Source organism: Protopterus annectens, chromosome 2.part1 (genome assembly GCF_019279795.1).
Source record: "Protopterus annectens isolate FY-2018-M chromosome 2.part1, PAN1.0, whole genome shotgun sequence".
Taxonomy (NCBI): Eukaryota; Metazoa; Chordata; order Ceratodontiformes; family Protopteridae; genus Protopterus; species Protopterus annectens.
In genome coordinates, this window is record NC_056729.1 from 1,994,201,540 (window position 1) to 1,994,222,442 (window position 20,903).

The 20,903-nt window shown below is 41.6% G+C and overlaps 1 protein-coding gene across 1 annotated transcript in view; it reads left to right on the forward strand.

The window, feature by feature from the left end:
• Positions 1 to 20,903, forward strand: part of COL21A1 (collagen type XXI alpha 1 chain) — a 4,597,064-nt gene that overhangs the window by 2,955,632 nt on the left and 1,620,529 nt on the right. The window contains exon 17 of the mRNA XM_044063368.1: positions 9,522 to 9,575. Within this exon, the coding sequence (XP_043919303.1) occupies positions 9,522 to 9,575 (54 nt within the window). The remainder of the gene's footprint in view (positions 1 to 9,521; positions 9,576 to 20,903) is intronic.

Consider the following 20,903-nt stretch of genomic DNA (forward strand, 5'->3'; position numbering starts at 1 on the left):
AAGATGTGGACTAAAGTGTTTAACCTGGAAAACTATCTTATTGGTGGCTATAATGTCTGCTCAAAGAATTTCTGAACATCAAGCCTTGTCTTCTAAGTTTCATTATTTAATATTCCATAGAGATAGGGTAACACTATGAACCAACCCTTCCTTTCTTCCTAAGGTGATGTCAGAATCCAACATCAGTCAGTCCATTAATATTCCAGTTTTCTTTCTAAATTTCACAAACAATGGTGAATACATGTTAAATTTGTTCAACTTTCACAGACAGATATGTTTCTGTTTGCATAGGACGAATGATTTCAGAAATAATAGATCAATAGTTTGTTTCTTTTGTGAATCAAAATTATGCAAGCCAGTTGCAAAAGTAACTTTAGCCAAATGGTTGACTGATAGCATATCTTTTGTTTATAACAAATTGGGCTTGTCTTCTGTGAAACTTTTGAGAGCCCATTCATTCAGGTCCATGACAACATCGTCAGTATTTTTCTCCTGGTCTTCCTTGAATGATATCTTTGTGACTGTAACTTGGGCTAAGTTTCATACCTTTGTTACTCATTACAAATTTGATCTGGTCTCCAGGGGAAAAGCAGCCTTCAGCTCAACAGTGCTCAGGAATATCCATCCTTAGAGTCATACCAGGATTAGGATTCAGGTAGCTGGGGACTCTGTCCCATTTGTTATGGTTGTCTATTTTAATTCTTCAAATCTCCTCCCTCCAACCCTCTGTTGTTTAGTTTATTGTTACCATAGATGATCAGCTAAAATTCGACCTGCACATAAACAATTGTATCAGGAAAACCCACCAGAAACTAGGACTTCAGTATAGAAATAAAAAATTCTCACCCCTGAAGCTAGGATTGCTCTCACTCATTCTTACCTTCTACCCTCCTTAACTTATTGTTCCCAAATTCTCACAAATCTAAACTCCTCTCTACTTACTAAACTAGAGTCAACCTGTCACAAGATAGCCAGATTCACAGCTCAACAAACCTATAAATCCCACCACTGTCTCTCCCTAAAATACTTAAACTGGCATGAGCTACCTCACTTACTTCTCTTCTCACAGCTCCAAGTCATACACTCAATTCTATATCAGCCAGCCTATTGTCCAGCACTATGCTCCCTCATCTCCCACTACTTCCCTATAAGAAATCTCCGGAGCTCAAACCAAGATCTATTATATATCCATAAACCCAAGTCTAAATCCGGGTGCAATACATATAGCTACCACCCCTCTATAGCATGGAAGAAACACCCTCCTGAAATCAGAACTCTTACACATCCCAAACAATTTAAATCAGCAACAAAAGAATACTTTAAAAGACAATGGACCTGCCACTGTTCTCACCCTCCCTGAATTTATCCATCTAACAGATAAACCTTCTTTCTCCTCTCTCTCTATTGGTTCCTGTTATAACCAACCTCTTATCAGCTTCTTACCTAATCCATCCTTCCCTTCCCCTCTACCCTTACCTTTCCTCTATGTAATCACCTACTAAGACATTAGTATAGTAGTATTAGTATAGTACATATATTTATATAACATCTAAAAAAGAAAGAAAAAAATACCTACTGCTTTCATGTAATTTCCCATGCATGTGTATCTTTATTTGTTACATAATACTGATGTTTGTTTTTTACTTTTATGCACATTGTATTATTGCATGAGTTCTTAGATTACCTTGAACTGTAACATTTGTATTACCTGGAGCTTTTCTCCCTGAGGCTCTTCTGATAAAGGGCTTTTAGCACAGCCAGACATTCCTGGTCAACAAATGTAAAATAAATAAATAAATAAATAAAATAAATGTATGACTTTTGGAAGAACAAGAAAGTTATAAGGGAACCTGTGTTTCTTCTTTTGAGCACCAGGTAATGGTTTCTCATACTAGTGTTCTAATATTCCTCTGAAGCTATAAGGCCAGCAAACAGGATCTGAGGTATGTTAAGGGACTACAGCATAATAGGCAAGGGAGGAGCTTGAGAGTCCCAGTAGCCCTGAGTTGTTAAAATAGGCCGAGTCGGATCCGAACCCATTTTTGAGGAAGAATGAAAAAGGACAACACAGATGGAATGTTATAGTGAGTACATAACTTTTTTTTTTTTTTTTGCAGAATACATGCAAGGCACTGCCTTTTCTAAAACCCTGATCTGGCAGAATGTTTGGGCCTGTTGCTAGCTCTTGTAGAGTCTTTCTGTTCCCCAGAAAGTAATATGAAAAGTTTCACCAGCTGTACAACACAGCATGAAAGTATTAAAAAGGCAGCATTATACGGTTTAATAGAACAGATTGTTCTATGCTGGCTGTTTCTTTTATTTGATGGGTATAAGGTAATAAATATATTTACCTACCATGTTCTAGAAAAAAATCAGAATAGTTTCACACCAATTATGTGGTTAAATTTACACTATCCAGTGGGATTTGCAGTTTGTAAACCAAAACCATTCTTCCCAAGTCAACAACCCAAACAAAAGTACTGAACAGATCCCTGTTAGTGGAATTTGCCAGATCATCTAAATAAAAAGTTGAATACATAAATAATAGTGGTTTCAAAGTGAAGTCTCAAAGGTACTTTGCCAAAATTATATAATTTACGTATGCACAAAACATAGTGGAAGTATGTGGTTTCCAACAGTCTGTTTCAAGCAGACCTAAACTTGTATTAACTTTTAAAATCATTCCAGTCATTTCTTTCTAATTCACCAAACTGTCCATATTGTAGATCACAGGAAGCAGATCTAACTCGTATGTTTTGGAGCTGCAAATGCATATTTAAACTATGAAACTCATTAAAAATCCAACTACAAATGCAAGGCTATGAAAAAAGCAACTCTTACATGGGAATACACACTGCTTCACATTCCTCCCTCAGGAATATCCCATCAGCAAGCGACCATACATATCACATTATTTCTATTAATGAAATTATACATAGCATCCAAATGGGGGGACAGAATGAATATCAATTCAGCCAAATTCAAAAAGATGGCCATTAAACAGATAGTGTTAAAAAATAAAAATATGGGAACAGATATTTAACATACTGCTAGCTTAATTCACCCACATTATCATAAAGACACAGGCATTTATGTGTAAAGTTATACCTTCAACACACATTTTGCTAGGTCATGACAAGATTTCTCCATAACAGGATAAGCTCGATAAATGGAAGTAATAAAATAATTGATTGCACTTTCGTACAGTTGTAAATATTGATGTTTAGATACTGTTCACCATTAAATATATACCCAGTGTATTAGTACTTTGTTGTTGTTCGATCTTTGTTTGTTCTGTACATTGAAAAATGCAAACTAAAAGATTTTTGGGGAAAAAAAATAAAATCATTCCACTCATTTCTTGAAGTGAGTGTGCCGTGTAGGGTTGTATTTTTCACTTACTTCCAAAGTGCAAACAGATCACACTCATATGCACACACAAAAAATATATGGACACACATGATTACTGATTGGAGAGGACTGGAAATTAAGATAACCACAACAATCACAGCATATGAATGGTAAGTATTATTCACACATTTTAGTTATTTACATACAATACTACACTGCATGCAAATTTCTGACTATAACTTTACCCAGTCAATAAACATTTCCAGTACTTTTAAACAACGTATATGGCAGTGAGTTATTAATTGAGAAATTATCCATATGATAAACAAGCCATCAATCTGATGACAAGTGGTACTTCAGAAAAGCTCCAGTGTTTGATGTCTGGGAACAAGGTTCATAGCTGATTTAATCTCTTGACTACAGGATAGTCAACTGGAGAAAAGGAACTTGCATGGCTGTTAACCATGTCTCCTTCCACACGGTGAGTGCAGGGATCTTTGTACTGCCTGATAACTATGGTGAAGTCTGTCATGCCACATAAGGGAGCAACACTGACAGATATTCACAGCATGATATCGGAGTGGAAGCAAATGTGTATACCCCATAATGCTGTCATTTTAAATTATGTTTCAGAGAAGAGTGAAATTAGAAAGTATGACTTAATGAGATAAACCTGATACAATATTGGGATGGTCCTGGGGATCCACTGTCCTGCAACTGGTCTTTGTTCCTATAAAGAATGAATGAGACAGTGGGCAAGGGTTGACTCTCAAGGGTTTGCTTACAGTCAACAAGAGAACTCAAAAATGCTAAAAAAAATCTAAGTTACTAATGAAAAAAAAATCAAAATAATATTTTTAAGAAAACATTGGTAGAACAAGTCAAATTGTTATGTTCTTTTATTCTTGTATCCCAGTGCAGCTTGATATTTAAAAACAGATAAATCTGCCATGGGAGTTTAGTTGGCATACAACATGTTTAATTTTGCTTTCATCAACTTCTTGTCTCTTAACCTGCTAATTTTTTGACGTGGCTGCTGCTTTTGATACACTGTCTAATTCATACTACAGCCATTAAAATCTCTTTACATGCATACACTTTTTTCTGTAGCTGATATTCCATGAATATATAAAGCTGCATGAACTATAAAGAATTATGATCGGGTCTCACTGATCATAACCATTTATTATGTGTTTTTGAAATGGATGCCAAGATTCACCTGTCAAACTTCGCTCTTGAGAAGAATTTCTTGACATCTGTGTCTTTTATTTATATATATATATATATATATATATATATATATATGTAACTGTGGAGTCAGCTATAACCAGGACATTGCCAGATGAGCTAGCTTGGTATGGCTGCCTTAAGGGATTCTGTTTGATAGTTATGTAATATCTGACAGTGTCTGTATTTCCTGTAGTGTCAGAGCTAGCTGTATGTTGGATACAAGCTGTTGGTTCTGGGTTGTATGCAGGAGGCAAATCGGAAGGTTTAAGATGATGCCTGTTCTTTGGAGTCTTAGAAGGGCTAGGTAAATCATTTTTTAATGGCATCAGCATAAAATGGATTAGAGTTTATAGCCTGTGGATGTTGCATAAGTGGGGGTTGGGATAAAACTGTGTTGAGCTCACTGCATGTAGCTGACTAAGAGATGAATGCCTGCAGTTAAGTTTTTATGCCTCTCGTGGATAGAGACCTTTCTGTTTAGTAAGAATTTGTTATATGTGAGCATGAGACATTAATACACTAACTCAGGATTCCAAGTACTATAAGACTGGCAGTAGAGGAGGGGTTTGTGTGTTGACTCTCCTTTATGATTAGGGATGCTGGCTCTAAAGAGGGGCTGGGGAAATATCACAGCTGTGGAAGCTTGATGGACTGGTTATATGGTCAGTGTAAGTCTATGGTACTCAGTGCAACTGGTACTCAAGCTGTACAGATCAGCATAGCTGAAAGTCTAAACTCAGAAGTTTAATAAAATCAACCAAAGCCAAGTTTAAGGTTAAAATAGCTACTCAAGCCAAAGACAGTCACAAGGCTTTTTTAGTTATGTTCATAATCTCAAAAGCACAATGCAGCAGTGTGTTGAGCTGATTGTGAACAATGATACCTACACCATAACAAACATACTGGCTTATAAATTTAGCTATAACTTTACCCCTCTTTCATCTATGTCTGCCCTTCAAGATATACCTGAAACTAGCTTGCCTCCAGCTATCATACAATGCCAAATCCTAAAAGCACTATCAAAATCTAAAAATACTGCATTGATGTTTAAACTTAGCCTCCATATAAGTTTTGTACCAAGTGCAGAACAGCTGATGGCCGCGGTGGTGCATCGGTTAGCGTTGTCGCCTCACAGCAAGAGGTTCTCCCGTTTGATTCTCGGCTGGAGCGCCTTCTGTGCAGAGTCTGCATGTCCTCCCTGTGGTCAAGTGACGTATAAAGACATGCAGTTAGGTGCATGCGTGAATGGGTGTGCCTTCTTTGAAGGTTGGGCGTCGGGCTGGCAACTCTGCACGTAAATAAAATCCACTGCCAATCATTAGCGGACTGGAGTTCCGCTGTGGCGACCCCTAACTGGGAAAAGCCGAAAGACATTACTTTTACCAAGTGCAGAACAGCTATAGTCGTTCCCTTGCATAAGGGAGGACCTTCTACAAACCCAGACAATTGCAGACCCACAAGCCTAACCAGCCTCATATGCAAAGCCATGGAAAATCTTATCATGGAATTAATCAATAACAATTTAGAGAACATCAAAACATGGGACCCTTCTCAGTTAGGATTTGTCAAGAACAGGTCATGCTTCTCAACTTGCTGGTCTTTTTTGAAAGGTCACCAATGCAATGGATAAATACAAAATGGTACACTTTACATACTTTGACCTGGCTAAAGCTTTTGGCCCAATCCCCCAAAATGGACATAGTAGAAAAGCTAAATAAATTGAGGATAAACTCCTGTGTCCATACCTCTCAACTGTCCAGATTTTTTCTCATATTTTTGGGTCTGTTCCTCATAAAATTTGCAGTTTTCTGGCAAATCATTGAGGACTGAAGTGACTAATACTAAATAATTATAGACATTTGAGTTTCAGACTTAATATCATTCAGAAAATGCATAATAATACAAGACCTGTTATTCAAGCATCTTTCTAAGTTTATAGGAACAACATTTAAAATCTGTCCCTATTTTTGGGCCTTTGTCCCCCCATTATTTCTGGCTTTGTCCAGACTTCTTGTGCTGAGAACTTGAAAGGTATTCCTGTGTCACCTGCTGGCTTGTCAGCTGGCTGACATATAGGACATAGGAAATCAAAATATGGGAAGTTACTTACAAAGAGACCAGTCATCAGTGGATTCCCCCTAGGGTTTTGTGCTGGGACCTCTTGGCATCTACTTCCCTGAAGTAAAAAACAATATCAAGGGCTGTGGCCAACCAAGTTTGCAGATGACTGCAAGTTAGGAGCAGTCATTGAATCCCCTATGACTTAATCATCCTACAGGTAGGGTTTTCCCAAGGAAATAACTGGTGCCAAAATCATGGACTGAATCTAAATTCCAAAAATGCATTATTGTATCCTTTGGGAAGTCATCTACTATGAGGAACTACGCCATTAACAATAATCCTCTAAGAGTCAGTGCAGTTGTTTGGAATTAGGCAGTTTATCTCAACAGTTATGTAACTTTTGACCAACATGTATCCATTGTCATAAGAAAGTTGTCCTATTGCACAGCTTATAAACAAAGGGATTGTGTCTAGATTTAGGGATGTCATTGTTCTCCTTAACGCACCCCTCATCAGGCTAGTCGTTGAGTATAATGCCCCCCTTTGATATGCATCTGTCCAGACACATGCAGCAACTAGAATGCCAAGAGAGATACCTTACTAAAAAGTTACAGTACCTAAATAATATGTCCTACATGGACCAAGTTACATCCCTGTCAGAATACACAGTATCCTTCAGATTGCTAAGAGGTCACTTGTGTCTGGCATACAAGGTATCCTCCTTTTATCAAGTAAAACAAAGCTCAGCCCTGTCCATATTCAAAATGGATCTGTGAAAGGGAAATGGAAAAATGTACCCCAATCTGCCCCTATACTACTAATGGACAGAGGTAACTCCTAAATTCTTTATCCCATGCTTGGGTCTCCTCAAATTATGTATAATATAATCCCTGTTATTCTCAGTAGGGGTAATATATAATTATCAACCATGGGATTGCTAAGGCTACCCTAACAGTGAATTGGGTAGGTTACTTTGCGCACCAAAAAAGAAAATGGCTAGGCTTAAAATGGCACACAAGGGTAGATAGCTAATTGCATACCTCTGAACCTAAGAGGAAGCTAGTGTAACTCAGCACAAGCAGTTTAAACAAAGCAGAAGTGGATAATTAACTCACTAGTGTTATAAGAAGATACACTTGCTGTAGTACAAGAAGAGGAAACTTTACTTATGAGTACTGGCCACTATGGAAATACTGCTACTGCACTACTGTTCTCAGCACAGCACTAAACAGTAAATAAAACAGAAGAAAACAAAAGAACAAATGAAAACTAGATGAAATCTGAAGCTGGGATGCTATAAACCACCAGAACATGTAGCCACCAATCTCAGCTAGGGACCAATCAAAAGCCTCTATTGAGTATAAGTGCTCAAAATATATCTGACCCTCAACCTAAGTTCCAGAGAGGTTGTCTCAGCTATCAGATAATCCTATAAACCAGCTTCTGTAACTAGATACTTAGAGGTTCTAATCTCACAGCAGTCAATTTGAGTATGTGTTCATCCAAATAATATTCGTGGGAGGGTTTGCCTAATGATTAGGGTGCTTACTTCAGAGGCACAAGGTGTAGGATTTGATTCTTACCTTTGAGGGAAATTGGCTAGGCTTACAATAGACCCCAAGGGCAGCTAGCCTAGCACTTAGCTATTAACCTATGAACCTATTTGTCATGTTTCAGACAGGTCATTGCTGGCAGGTGATACCTTGGCTCATGGGCCACACACTCAGATGAGAAGAGTACAAACCAGATACAGATTTAATTAAAGATGCCTGTATTTATGTACTTACAGTAATGGGCAACCTACCAGGAGGCCAAGCTTACCTAGTCAAGCTCAGAGAACAGTTTCATGCTGAAACAGCATGCTCCTAGGTAATGACTTTTTTGCCATAACATTTGGCCAGTCTGCAACAGACTAGATGGAGTTTTAAAACAGTACTGGCTTTAAAGGATATAGTACTCAATAGTTAAAACGCTTAGGATTGCTGATACCTTCAGCTTATGTGCAACAGTGGCCTAGACCAAATACGCAGTGGTCACCAAGGAACTGTGAAATGCAGACAGTGGGTTAAGTGCACAGATAAATGAACTTGTGCTGAAATTAAGTGTTTGTATCAAAGACTGAGACAATCCAGTGGAACCGTTGATATCAAGTGAGTTACCTGAGAGGCCTTGGCAAAAAGGGGGCCAGATTTGTACAATCTCAATAATGTTACTTATCTAATACTGGTAGATTATTTCTCAAGATTTCTGGAAAGTAACTGTCACAAGGTCAGTGGAAATAGTGGACATTCTAAATTCTGTATTTGTCAGATGTGGCATAACAGATTTTATTCTCTGAAAAATGATCCTCAGCTCTCAAGATCTCATACCTGCAGAGTGTTTTTAAGAAGTGAAGCTAGAAAATATACCACTATTTTCTGTAGATTACATTTAAAAAAAAATACTACTCAAAGAAATGAGTTATAATGTGTTGTAAAATGTCAGAACCATTTCAAAAATTAAAAAAAAAATCCCTGGAGCAATTTTGTCTAGTTGATAAAACACTTTGCTTTATTAAAATCACATATAGTGCCAGATGAGTGGATTGGAAGATAGACAACATATTCCAAACCCACTTTGTGAAGTATTTGCAATACACTAAGATGATTAGTTTGTTTACTTAATTATAAAATAGTATACATTTATCTTTTCTAATCATCTATAAAAGGTTCTGAAGGCTAACTAGCATGGTATAATGCAAAGCAAATATGATCAGTCTTTTTATCTCTGCATTTAGTTTTTTCATCTGCAGGTAAATGAGTAAAACATTGAATTTGTGCTACATGTGTGCATTTATGAAAAATAATTGTAATTGTCATTGTGTTCTTTTTTTCTGTAAGGGAGAAGCTGGAAATCCTGGCATCCCAGGGCATGATGGACTGCAAGGGCTGCCTGTAAGTAATGCATACTGTAACAACAATAGTAAATGTAATACATGTTTTCAGGTGAATATCTAACTCTTTATCATGCTAAACTCTAGAACTGCTTTCATAACCCCTCTTTAAACATAATTCGACTACTGAAATAATACGTTGTGATACAGCATATTAGAACAAAATGGGAATGGATAACCCTGAGTTGTACAAGAAAAAAATTACATTGCACGTATGTATCCATAAATTTAATTTTTAGATACTTATATTGCTAAAATTATCAGTGATTAGTGTTTACTGAATACTATCAGTAATTATTTTGCTCTAGAACCTTCCTTGGTTACCCAAAGTGATTTATACCAGACTCCATTTGGAGTTCATTTAAAGCTTTATTTGTCAAACTGAACATTATACTACTCACTAATTAGTTTCTGTTAACTTTTTTTGTCCAGGTACCTCTCATTGTTTCCCTAAAGCAAAATATGCTGACTCCTTTGCAGTTTTTCTTGGCAAGTCATTCATACAAAATAATCAATCAACCACATCAATTGTCATCATTATATTTCTTAATGGTTTCTTATATCAAACATTTTAAGTCAGTTTATTTGTGTTATAAATAAAATTATTGCATTAATCACCCCAGTGCCTGGGAGGAGCCATACACGTTCCCTTCTTATATACTTATCAGTCAGGAGGCATCCACCTGTCCCAATGTTGTGTATTACTTAAGGAGATGTCCACCTACCTGGTTGTATATTTAACCTACTTATCCCTGTCATTATTCCTCAGATTCCTTTCATCAATAATCTAGCTTCAGGCATTGTCATTCATACCTCTGTGAGGCATCTAACTGTCCCAGTCCTTTGTTCATACTATCTTTGACTTTATCATCAGGTTTCCAGTCCTGGCATTCATAATGTTGGAAATCATCCACTGCTCCATGTAATATCATATGCACAACCACTGGCCTTCACTAAGTTACCAATAAGACATATAGAATATTTCTACCTGCCACCTGCTCAAGGTTGCATTCTGTATTCTTCAAGCCTGGAAGGCTTCTACTTGTCTCTGTCCCTCCTCTTTCACTCTGCTACATCAAGAGTTGGTGGAGGAATCTCACTTTACCTGATCCACTTGGAAGGAGGCTTGGCCAGCTCAGTTTCTATAGGTTTAATGACTGGTCATGATCCCACCTTTTCCTGCATTATTCCAGCCCCTGTCCTATACTGTGAGCTGTCTCTCACTCAGAATTTGATATTTTAACAGACTTACCAGCCATAAATGTTATTAACTCACTTAGTCGGAAGACAGTATCTTTCTTTGGACTCAGTGGCATAGCCACTACCACTGTCATGACTAAGTTAACTGAAAATTAAATTTGTGTTACAAATTAATACTCTTATCATAAGAAGTCTAGTCAACCTAAATCCAAACAATGCAATCGTATTCCAAAGTTGTACTATACCTTCATTGTGGTTTAAAAAAGTATATAATTTGATCTCAGATTGCCTTTTAGCTTATTACTAGACGATACACTTAACTAAGTCTACCTTGGCCTAGTTGAAATTTCTCACTCTCAGAGCTCTCAAAATCTAAAATTCTCATTCTGGTAGTGGGGAAGGAATATCTAATTGTTAGAATGCTTCCTAGATTGGAAGGTTGTGGAAAGTGAGTGTGAGGAACTGCTCACTTTAGCTGGTCTACTGGAAAAGAGGGTTGACCGGCATTGTTCCTTATGGTTTTAACAAGGGATACCTGACCTTACTTTACATGTGTAGGTCCAGTTCCTGTATATTACAGATAGCTGTCCTCTCCAGCTTAGCTTCCACAAGTAGCAACCTGCCACTTACCTGGCTGAGGGATGTCCTTGACAATTTAGCTCATTCTCACACTTTGTTTTTTTAGTGTTGCTTTCATCAGCCTCATAATTCAGTGGCTTTAAACAAGAACATTACATTTTATGTTTTCAAACAGCTCCACACTTGCTGTTATGCAGAATGTACAGTGAAACATCTTGTATTTCTGAACATTATTTGTGTTCAGAAAACTGTTTTATAAACTGTAAACAAATTACCATACACATCCTCACATTTGTTACTGTACCAGTGTTGCCCTGGCATCTTACGTGTGCACATAGATGAATGTGAGAAAAACACCATAAAACTGTAAATATGAAAAATATCAGAAATTATTATAATCAAAAACATGCATAGATGTATATGACAGTTTAAAGTAATGAGTACTAACACAACTAATGTAAAAAGGAAGATCCAGTAAATCACCATGTGGGAGGGGGAGTTTACTGCTATACTCCTATAGCTTTTGCAGTCTGTTAACTCTGAGGTTACACAACCATGATGAAGAAGAAATCTGATCTGATGTTGTCAATCTTCATTCATTCATGACTGCTGGGCTTCGGTTCTGTCCTCGGAACTAACTCGGCCGATATAACAAGCTTGCGCCAGCCAAAAATCTCTTGAGCTAAGGTTACCCACAGTGCCCCTCTCCTCATCTCCTCAGATCTCGTTTGCCTGATTGCTTGCCTCTGGAGGCAGTTGGGGATGGTTCTCTCTGCACCACTTAGCCCGGTATTCAATAACATCAGATTCCTGGGTGCAGATGATAATGACCAGAGGTTACCATATCCCCTTCGACCTTTACCCAAGGCCATAAAAGTGAATCCTTGATGTTCCACCCAGTCAGAAGGATGCAGCAGCTCAAGAAGTTTTAAAGCTGCTAGAGAAAAGGTCATCCAAACAGTCGCACCAGACCAAATAGGATCCAGATTTTACTCAAGGTTCTTTTTACTGCCAAAAAAGACAGGGGGCTGGAGGCCAATTTTGGACCTCAGTATCTTGACAAAGTTCATCAGACAAACAAAATTCCAAATGGTCATGGTTCAGTCTATCCTTCCATTTCTGGAACAAGATGATTGGATGTGCTCGATAGATCTTCAGGATATGTATTACTACATAAAAATGGAGAAATAATCCAGAAGATATCTCCGCTTCTGGCTGGGAGTCAATCGTTATCAATTTTGGGCTCTGCCCTTCAGTCTTACCACAGCCCCCAGGGTGTTCACCAAATGCATGGCAGTAGTAACAGCTCACTTGAAACTGCATTGATTCCAGATGTTTCTGTATTTAGACGATTGGCTCCTTACTGCCCCCACCAAATGTCTACTACTTCAAGCCTTATGCTACACTCTAAAACTGGTAGACATATTAGCCATCTCAATAAACAAGGAAAAGTCAAAACTGGTACCAGCTTAAAGCTTAGAATTCATTGGAGTGATTTTCACCATAAGATCGTGTCAAGTTGCTCTACCTCATCACAGGTTACAAAGGTTAAGATCCCAGCTACAAGCGATACTCTATCAAGACATAGTCCCAGCTCGCTTAGTCTTACAACTACTAGGTTCGATGGCAGTGACAGTCACTCTGGTTCCACTGGCGAGATTCCACATGAGGCTGCTTCAATGGTTGCAAGTGTCACAGTGGTCTCTATTGACACATCCCATGTCTTACCCAATCCGCATAACAAACCATTGCAAACAAGATGTAAATTGTTGGATGAAGCCGGAACACGAGTTATGGAGTCACCCCTTTTCACCTCCTCAGCCCAAGGCTGTAGTGACATGGACACATCCCTGATGGGGTGGGGGGCATTTTCAGGGAAGAACAGTCCAAGGCACTTGGTCCACCTTAGAGGCCAATCTGCACATCAGTGTCCTAGAATTTAGGGTGGTGCTTCTAGCATTGCAAGCATTCCAATCTGCCCTTCCGTTGGGGGCAGTTGCTATCCAATCAAACAACATGTCGGTGGTCTGGTACATCAACAAACAAGGAGGAACCAGATCTTACCCATTATGTCTGGAAGCCTTGAGAGTGTGGCAATGGGTGATAGATTCCAATTACTTTCTGATAGCATTGCACATTCCCAGGAATTCCAAGGTGATTGCAGGCAAACTGAGCAGAAACATCCCTATGCCTCACGAGTGGTCTTTCAATTCCGTAATAGCTACAGAAAGATGTTAAGTTGTCAATCTCGCCTTCATTCTTGCTGGATGGGTTCGGAGCCGAGACTCGGCATACTAAAAGCTCGAGAGCTAATTCCACCGGCTCGAGGCTCCCCTATATCCCACAATGCTTGGCGGTAACTACTCAGATCTTGTTTGCCGCTATAGCTGATGAGGTGCTCTTCTACCGGCTCAGGCAGGTTAGTTTAAATATTACCTTTTGGTATTTCATAAACTCTTTTCTGGTTTATATTTTTAGCTCCTTTTAGTTTATATTACACTTTAGATTTCTCGACTCCCTTCTTTGTCGAGTATATATTGTTTTTTTCCCCTTCTCCCTTATCTTAGGCCTTCGGCCCTCCCTTCCCCAGTCCTTAGTGACTAAAGTTAGTATTTCCTTTTTTGTACTTTAAGGGCTTTTGTGTGTGTGTGTGTTTATAGCCTTTAGTTTTAACTTAAATAATCTTTTATTCAGAGTGTGTCTGTGTGTTTGTGTTGTGACAGACATTTCCTCGATGTCTAAGGAAAAGGTCTCAGGCTTCAAGAAGTGTGATTCGTGCTGTCAGAAAATGTCTCTGACAGACGGTCACACTTCTTGTGTGTATTGCCTGGGGCCTGTTCACCTGCAGGACTCATGTGCTGTCTGTCATGGCTTCAGCCCTCGAGTCCTGCAGGAGTGTAAAAACAAACTCATTTTACGGGGTTTGTTGAAACCTGAAGGCCCCCCGACTCAGTCCAGTTCGAGAAAACCTTCTAAGGCTTCAAAACAGTTGACTCCTGCTCTTGAGTCGACTGTACAGGTGTCTAAGCAGGTTCCGACATCGGCTCCGGCCAGAGCCGATGTTCTTGGGCCAAAGACTATTACCTCGGCTCCGGCTGGAGCCGAGGCTGTTAAAGCTTCATCAGCTCCGATACCATCGGAGCCACATGCAAAAAAGAGATCAAGATCCCCTTCTGGATCTACCTTTACTATTACTTCGGCTCCGGCTGGAGCCGAAGCTAGCAAATCCCCATCGGCTCCGATACCATTATCGGAGCCATCTTACAGGAAGAGATCCAGGTCCCCCTCTATCGGTTCCGTACACTCGGCACCAGGATCTCCTCTCCTTTCGGAACGGAGCCACAAATCACATTCCTCTCGGTCTTCCAGGTTGTCAGACCATGACTTGCAGAGGGTGGTGAGTAGACTTCTTAAGTCCGAGGCACTAGCCCAAATGCTCCATAGCCCGACTCATCAGTCGTTGGCTATTCCAGTCCCTCAATATATTCCTCCTCCGACTCCTTCGAGTTCGGAACCAAGGCTTGTTGGACCTATCACTGTCGGTGCATCGGATCCGATACCATCGTATTCGGCTCCGTCGTCCGCTCCGATCTCCTCTTTGGAGGGATCTCGGCGCTGGGCTTCCATCGTCGGCTCCGAGGGGGCGAGTGGCATCGGACCCTTGTCCGACCCCGTTCTCCCTCTCGGAGCTTCGGCGCTGGTGAGTTCGGCTCCGACATCGGCTTCAGAGCCGTCTCTGTCGGTGCCGGGAGGGGTTCTTGTCTCTTCGGAGCGAGGGCCTCGGACCTTGCCTGATAGGGATGCCTTCGAGGTCATGCGGAGCGTGCTAGAACCGGGTTCTGCCCCGCAGTCGGTTCCTTCAGCTCCTCCTTCTACAGTGCCTGCGGAGATTTCTATAACCCCCTTGTTTTACACCGTAGAGAACCAACTCCTCAAGTTTCCCCATTGGGAATTTCCTCCTCTTCCGAGGTCTCTCCTGACCCTGCTGGAGATCCCCCTAGGAAGAGGCAGTGCAAGAGGAAGCACATTGACTCCCCTGAGTCTATCACCTCTGACACTGACTTGGAGGAATCCGAAGGGTCCCCATGTTCCCCCTCTGAAGATGTCTCCTTTGCAGACATCCTAGAGATACTCAAACAGAGGGGAAATTGGCCAGCCCTTAACCCTTCGGAGGATGAGTCGGTGTATCTTGAGGCGTTTGGTTCTCGCCCTTCTACCTCCTGGGTGTCCCCTCCCTTTGACCCCCTTATGGAAGTGGTGGCAAGGAAGGCGTGGACGGCTCCTGACTCAGTGGAACCCACCCCGAGGAGACCATCCAAATTCATCACTGCTCCCTCAGACAAACAGTTTCTTTCCAAAGGTGTCCCGGTTGATGCTATGGTGGTGGCTGCGGCCACAAAGAAGGAACTAGTTGATCCTTCTGTTCCTGTCCATCCTCCTAATAAAGATTCTAGGACCATGGACAGGTATGGCAAGCGGATGTTTTCGTCAGCGGCCTTTTCATGCGGTCGCTGAACTACTTATGCCATTTCACCCGTCTCCAAAGAGATTTACTCAAGGATATGGGTGAATTGATGAAGGATCCTACAGCTGAGGGGTTCAAAGACACAATGAACTCCCAGTTGGCTACCCTAAATTCAATAGTGAACTCTTCCATGCAGCTGGTTTCATACGCAGCAGATGGAGCGAGTAGATCTGCAGGCACAGGCATTGCATTACGAAGGCACGCCTGGATGCGACTGTGTAATTTTGCGGACCCTTTCAAGGCATCCTTCACCAACTCCCCCTTTGACGGATCATCTTTGTTTGGTCCACAGGTGAAGGATACATTGACCAGGTGCGAGGTGGAAGGTAAGACTCTCTCTGCCGTAGGAGTCCGTTTTTCCACCCCTTCTAGACCCTATCCCAAAGGTCAGAGGGGGGGGAAAATGTGGTTTCGCAAACAATCTCAGGGAGTCTCATCTGACGCACAGGGTCGATTCCCCTCTAGAGGCAGAGGGGGGAACAATAATCGACGCCGCCCCAGAGGCAGAGGAGGTCCGCAAAACCAGGGTAGCAGAGAAGTGTTCTCTGACAAACCCTTTCAGCACCCCTGAGGGGCTGCCCGGCTGTCCGCCTTCGGAGGCAGTCGGGAAGATTATCGCTGTACCCAGAAGCCTGGCTTTCCCTAACTCAAGACAAATGGGTACAGTCGATCATATCCGAGGGTTACAAAATTCCCTTTATTCACATCCCATCTCAACCAAAAAAATCCCTTCCAGATGTTCCACCCGGTCTAAGGGAAAAAGCAGCTTTGGAAGTTTCAAAGCTGCTATTAAAAAGAGTCATCCAACCAGTCCCAGCAGACCAGCAAGGATCCGGAATCTACTCCAAATTCTTTTTGGTACCAAAAAAAACAGGGGACTGGAGGCCCATTCTAGATCTCAGTCATTTAAACAAGTTTGTCAAGAAAACAAAATTCCGGATGGTCACGCTACAGTCCATCCTACCCTTCTTGGGTCAGGACAATTGGATGTGCTCTATAGATCTTCAGGACGCATACTATCACATCAAAATGAACCGGCGCTCCAGGAGATATCTCCGCTTCAGGCTAGGAGCCAGTCACTATCAGTTCAGAGCCCTGCCCTTTGGTCTCACTACAGCCCCCCGAGTGTTCACCAAATGCATGGCAGTGGTCACGGCTCACTTGAGGCGCCAGGGATTCCAGGTGTTTCCATATCTGGACGATTGGCTCCTTACGGCCACCACCAGGCATCAGCTTTTACTATCCAGAAATTTCACCGTGCAAACCTGTCAAGCTCTAGGCATATCAATAAATTTCGAAAAATCTGCCTTGTCGCCTTGTCAGTCTATTACTTTCATAGGCGCCAAATTAGAAACGCAGACTCTTTCAGCAACGCTCACAGAGCAGAGGGTTTTAGACATTCGGAACCAAGTTTCCCTACTATTGAATTTGGTCAAAGTCAAAGTCAGACTGGTGTTAAAGGTATTGGGACTCATGGCGGCAGCTATTCCTCTTCTCCCCTTAGCTCGCTTTTACATGAGAATCCTCCAGTGGATGCTCTTTACCCAATGGTCCTTTCAGCGACTCCCAATGTCCCATTCCATACTGATCGCTCAAGTATGCAGAAACCAACTATCTTGGTGGGTCACGTCACCTCAACTTCTCCAAGGAAGACCCTTCTCTCTCCCCCCTCCAGTTGCCACGTTGACAACAGATGCCTCCCTGATCGGGTGGGGGGGGCATTATCAGGGCAGGACAGTCCAGGGCACATGGCAACCCTTCGAGTGCCACTTGCACATAAATGTCCTACAGATGAGAGCAGTGCTTCTAGCGTTGCAAGCCCTACACGACTCTCTTCCCATAGGGACTATTGCAATTCAGACGGACAACATGTCCGTGGTGTGGTACATCAACAAACAAGGCGGAACCAGGTCATACCCTTTATGACGAGAAGCACTCAGACTTTGGCAATGGGCGATCTCTTCTCAACGTTTTCTGACGGCGACGCACATCCCCGGGAAATCCAACGTCATTGCAGACAGATTGAGCAGAGCAATTCTCATGCCACACGAGTGGTCTCTAAAGACATCAGTTCTAGAGGAGGTATTTCTAAGATGGGGTCATCCTTGCTGCGATCTTTTTGCTACTCCCCAAAACAGCAAGTGTCAAGACTTCTTCACGCTCTTCCCGTTACCAGGCCAACCCACCAGAGACGCTGTAGTCCACGATTGGCCCCGGGGACTTCTGTATGCTTTCCCCCCCTTTCCATTGATACCTCGTCTAATTCGGAAAGCCATCGCATTGAGAGTGACTATGATCCTCATTGCCCCTTACTGGTCTCGACAGATATGGTTCCCCTTTCTTCATCGTTACCTTTTGGAGCAGCCTTGGCATCTGGACCCAGTACCAGACCTGATTACCCATCAGTCGGGTCAGCTGCACCAATCTCTGTCTTCCCTAAACCTCACAGCATGGTTTCTCCAATTCCTACCTTAGCCAGGCTTCCCTCAATATCTCGCTCGGTCAGAGATATATTGATAGCCTCTCACAAATCCTCTACCCGGAAGATTTATACTAGTAAATGGAAACGTTTTTCCTTTTGGGCATCATCGAAAAACATTGATCCTTTTACTGCATCTATCCAATCCATTTTAGACTTCCTGGCGGAACTTTTTCATTTAGGATCTTCTGCGTCAACCCTCAGAGTTCAGTTGGCTGCCATTTCTAATTTTCATGTGGGGGTTTCAGAATCCAGCATAATGGCTCACAAGCTCTGTAAGGCCTTTCTAAGAGGTGTATTTCTCCTCAAACCTCCGATCAAAGACCCTCCACCTCAATGGGATTTAAACTTGGTTCTGGCGTCTTTAATTCTCCCCCCCTTTGAACCAGCGGCTTCATGTTCTCTGAAATTGCTTTTCTGGAAGACACTTTTTCTAGTGGCCATTACTTCAGCGAAAAGAGTTTCAGAATTACAAGCCCTCTGCAGTCGTCCTCCTTACCTAGTTTTTCACAAAGACAGAGTATCTCTCCGGACGAACCCATCTTTTTTGCCAAAAATCTCCTCTCAAGTTAACCTAAACCAGGTTATTGATCTCCCCGTCTTTTTCCCTAACTATTCAAATAGATCAGAGCAAAAGCTGCATTTTTTGGATGTTCATCGCCAACTGAGATATTACTTAGACAGAACTAAACAACTCAGGAAATCTGATCAATTGTTTCTGTCATATGCAGAAGGAAGACTAGGCCTTCCAGTTACCAAAGTGTCTCTGTCTAGATGGTTAACTTCTACAATTACCTTCATGTATGAGATTAGACATCAGAAATTACCCTCAAGACCTAGAGCTCACTCAACCAGGGCATTAGCTACATCCATTGCCTTTCAGGACAGGTTGCCAATAGACTCAATCTGTGCAGCAGCCACATGGGCTTCTCCTCATACATTCATTTCACATTACAAATTGGACATGGTTTCCAGAAGCCGTGCCAATTTTGGTTCCACTGTTCTCAAGAGTCTGTTCCGATAGGCCACCCGGGATAAGGTGCTAGGGACGCGGTCCCATCCAGCAAGAATGAAGGCGAGATTGACAACTTAACATTAAGAAGTTATGTACCTACCATAACGTTCCATGTTAGTTGTCTTCTTCTCGCCTTCTTTCTTGCGTCCCTCCCTCCTTCCCCCAAGCCTGGACAGACCGACAGGGATTGTTTGTGTTTCTTCTTCCGAATCTTGTTACTCCATGTTGCAGACTAGTATTGCTTGGTATAGCTACCAAACGAGATCTGAGTAGTTACCGCCTAGCATTGTGGGATATAGGGGAGCCTCGAGCCGGTGGAATTAGCTCTCGAGCTTTTAGTATGCCGAGTCGGAGCCGAGGATCGGCTCCGAACCCATCCAGCAAGAAAGAAGGCGAGAAGAAGACAACTAACATGGAACGTTATGGTAGGTACATAACTTCTTATTTTCATTGTTGGGGCCAGCTTTGCTGTGATCTCTTTGCCTCTCCCTCGAGTCACAAATTCAGCAGCTACTTCGTCCTGATCCCCCCTCAGAGGAAGTCACTGAGAGCTACTCTGATACACGAATGGCCCCCGGGACTGCTTTATGCCTTTCCTCCCTTTCCCCTGATACCACAGTTTTTAAAGAAAGTGCAATGGTTGGGAAGCAAAATGATCCTCATTGCACCCTATTGGCCTCATCAAGTCTGGTTCCCTTTCCTGTGGCCACACCTAGTTCACCGCCTGTGGACTGTGGATCCAACCCCAGGACTGCTGTCTCATCCACAGGGGCTCGTCCATCCCGCCCTACCAAGTCTCAAGCTGACCGCTTGGTTTCTCCACTTCCACTAATTGCCAGGCAGAATAATCGATCTTCCCCAGTGCAAAAGATACTTCTAGCTTCCCATTAACCATCCACCAGGAAGCTTTATCATAGTAAATGGAACAGATTTGTGACTCAATTCCTTCTCATCCGCGATTCATAAAGTCTTAGAATATTTGTCAACTTTACTCCAATCAGGAGCCTCAGCTTCTATTATCAGAGTCCATTTAGCAGCTATCTCCAATTTTCACAATGACTTTAATGATTCTTCCTTGATATCATACTGTCTCTGCAAAACCTTCTTTAAGAGAGTCATGCATCTGAGACCACCACTTAAAGATCCTATTGAACCTTGGAATTTGACACTAGTCTTACATGCTTTAATTCGACAACCCTTTGAGCCATCAGCCGCCAGTGACATAAAGTTTTTGTCTTGGAAAACCTTATTCCTGGTAGCCATCACTTCAGCCTGTAAAATATCAGAATTACAGGCCTTGTATGTAAACTGCCCATACATATTTTTTCAGAAAGAGAGAGTGTCACTTCGGACTAACACCTCCTTTCTACCTAAAGTTGTCTCAGATTCAAATCTTAACCAGTCCATTGACCTGCCAGTTTTATATCCAAATTTTTCTAACAAAGGATAATATTGTTTGCACTTGGTAGACCTGCATAGACAATTACTTTTCTACTTAGATAGGACTAAATCATTCAGAAAATTGGGTTAG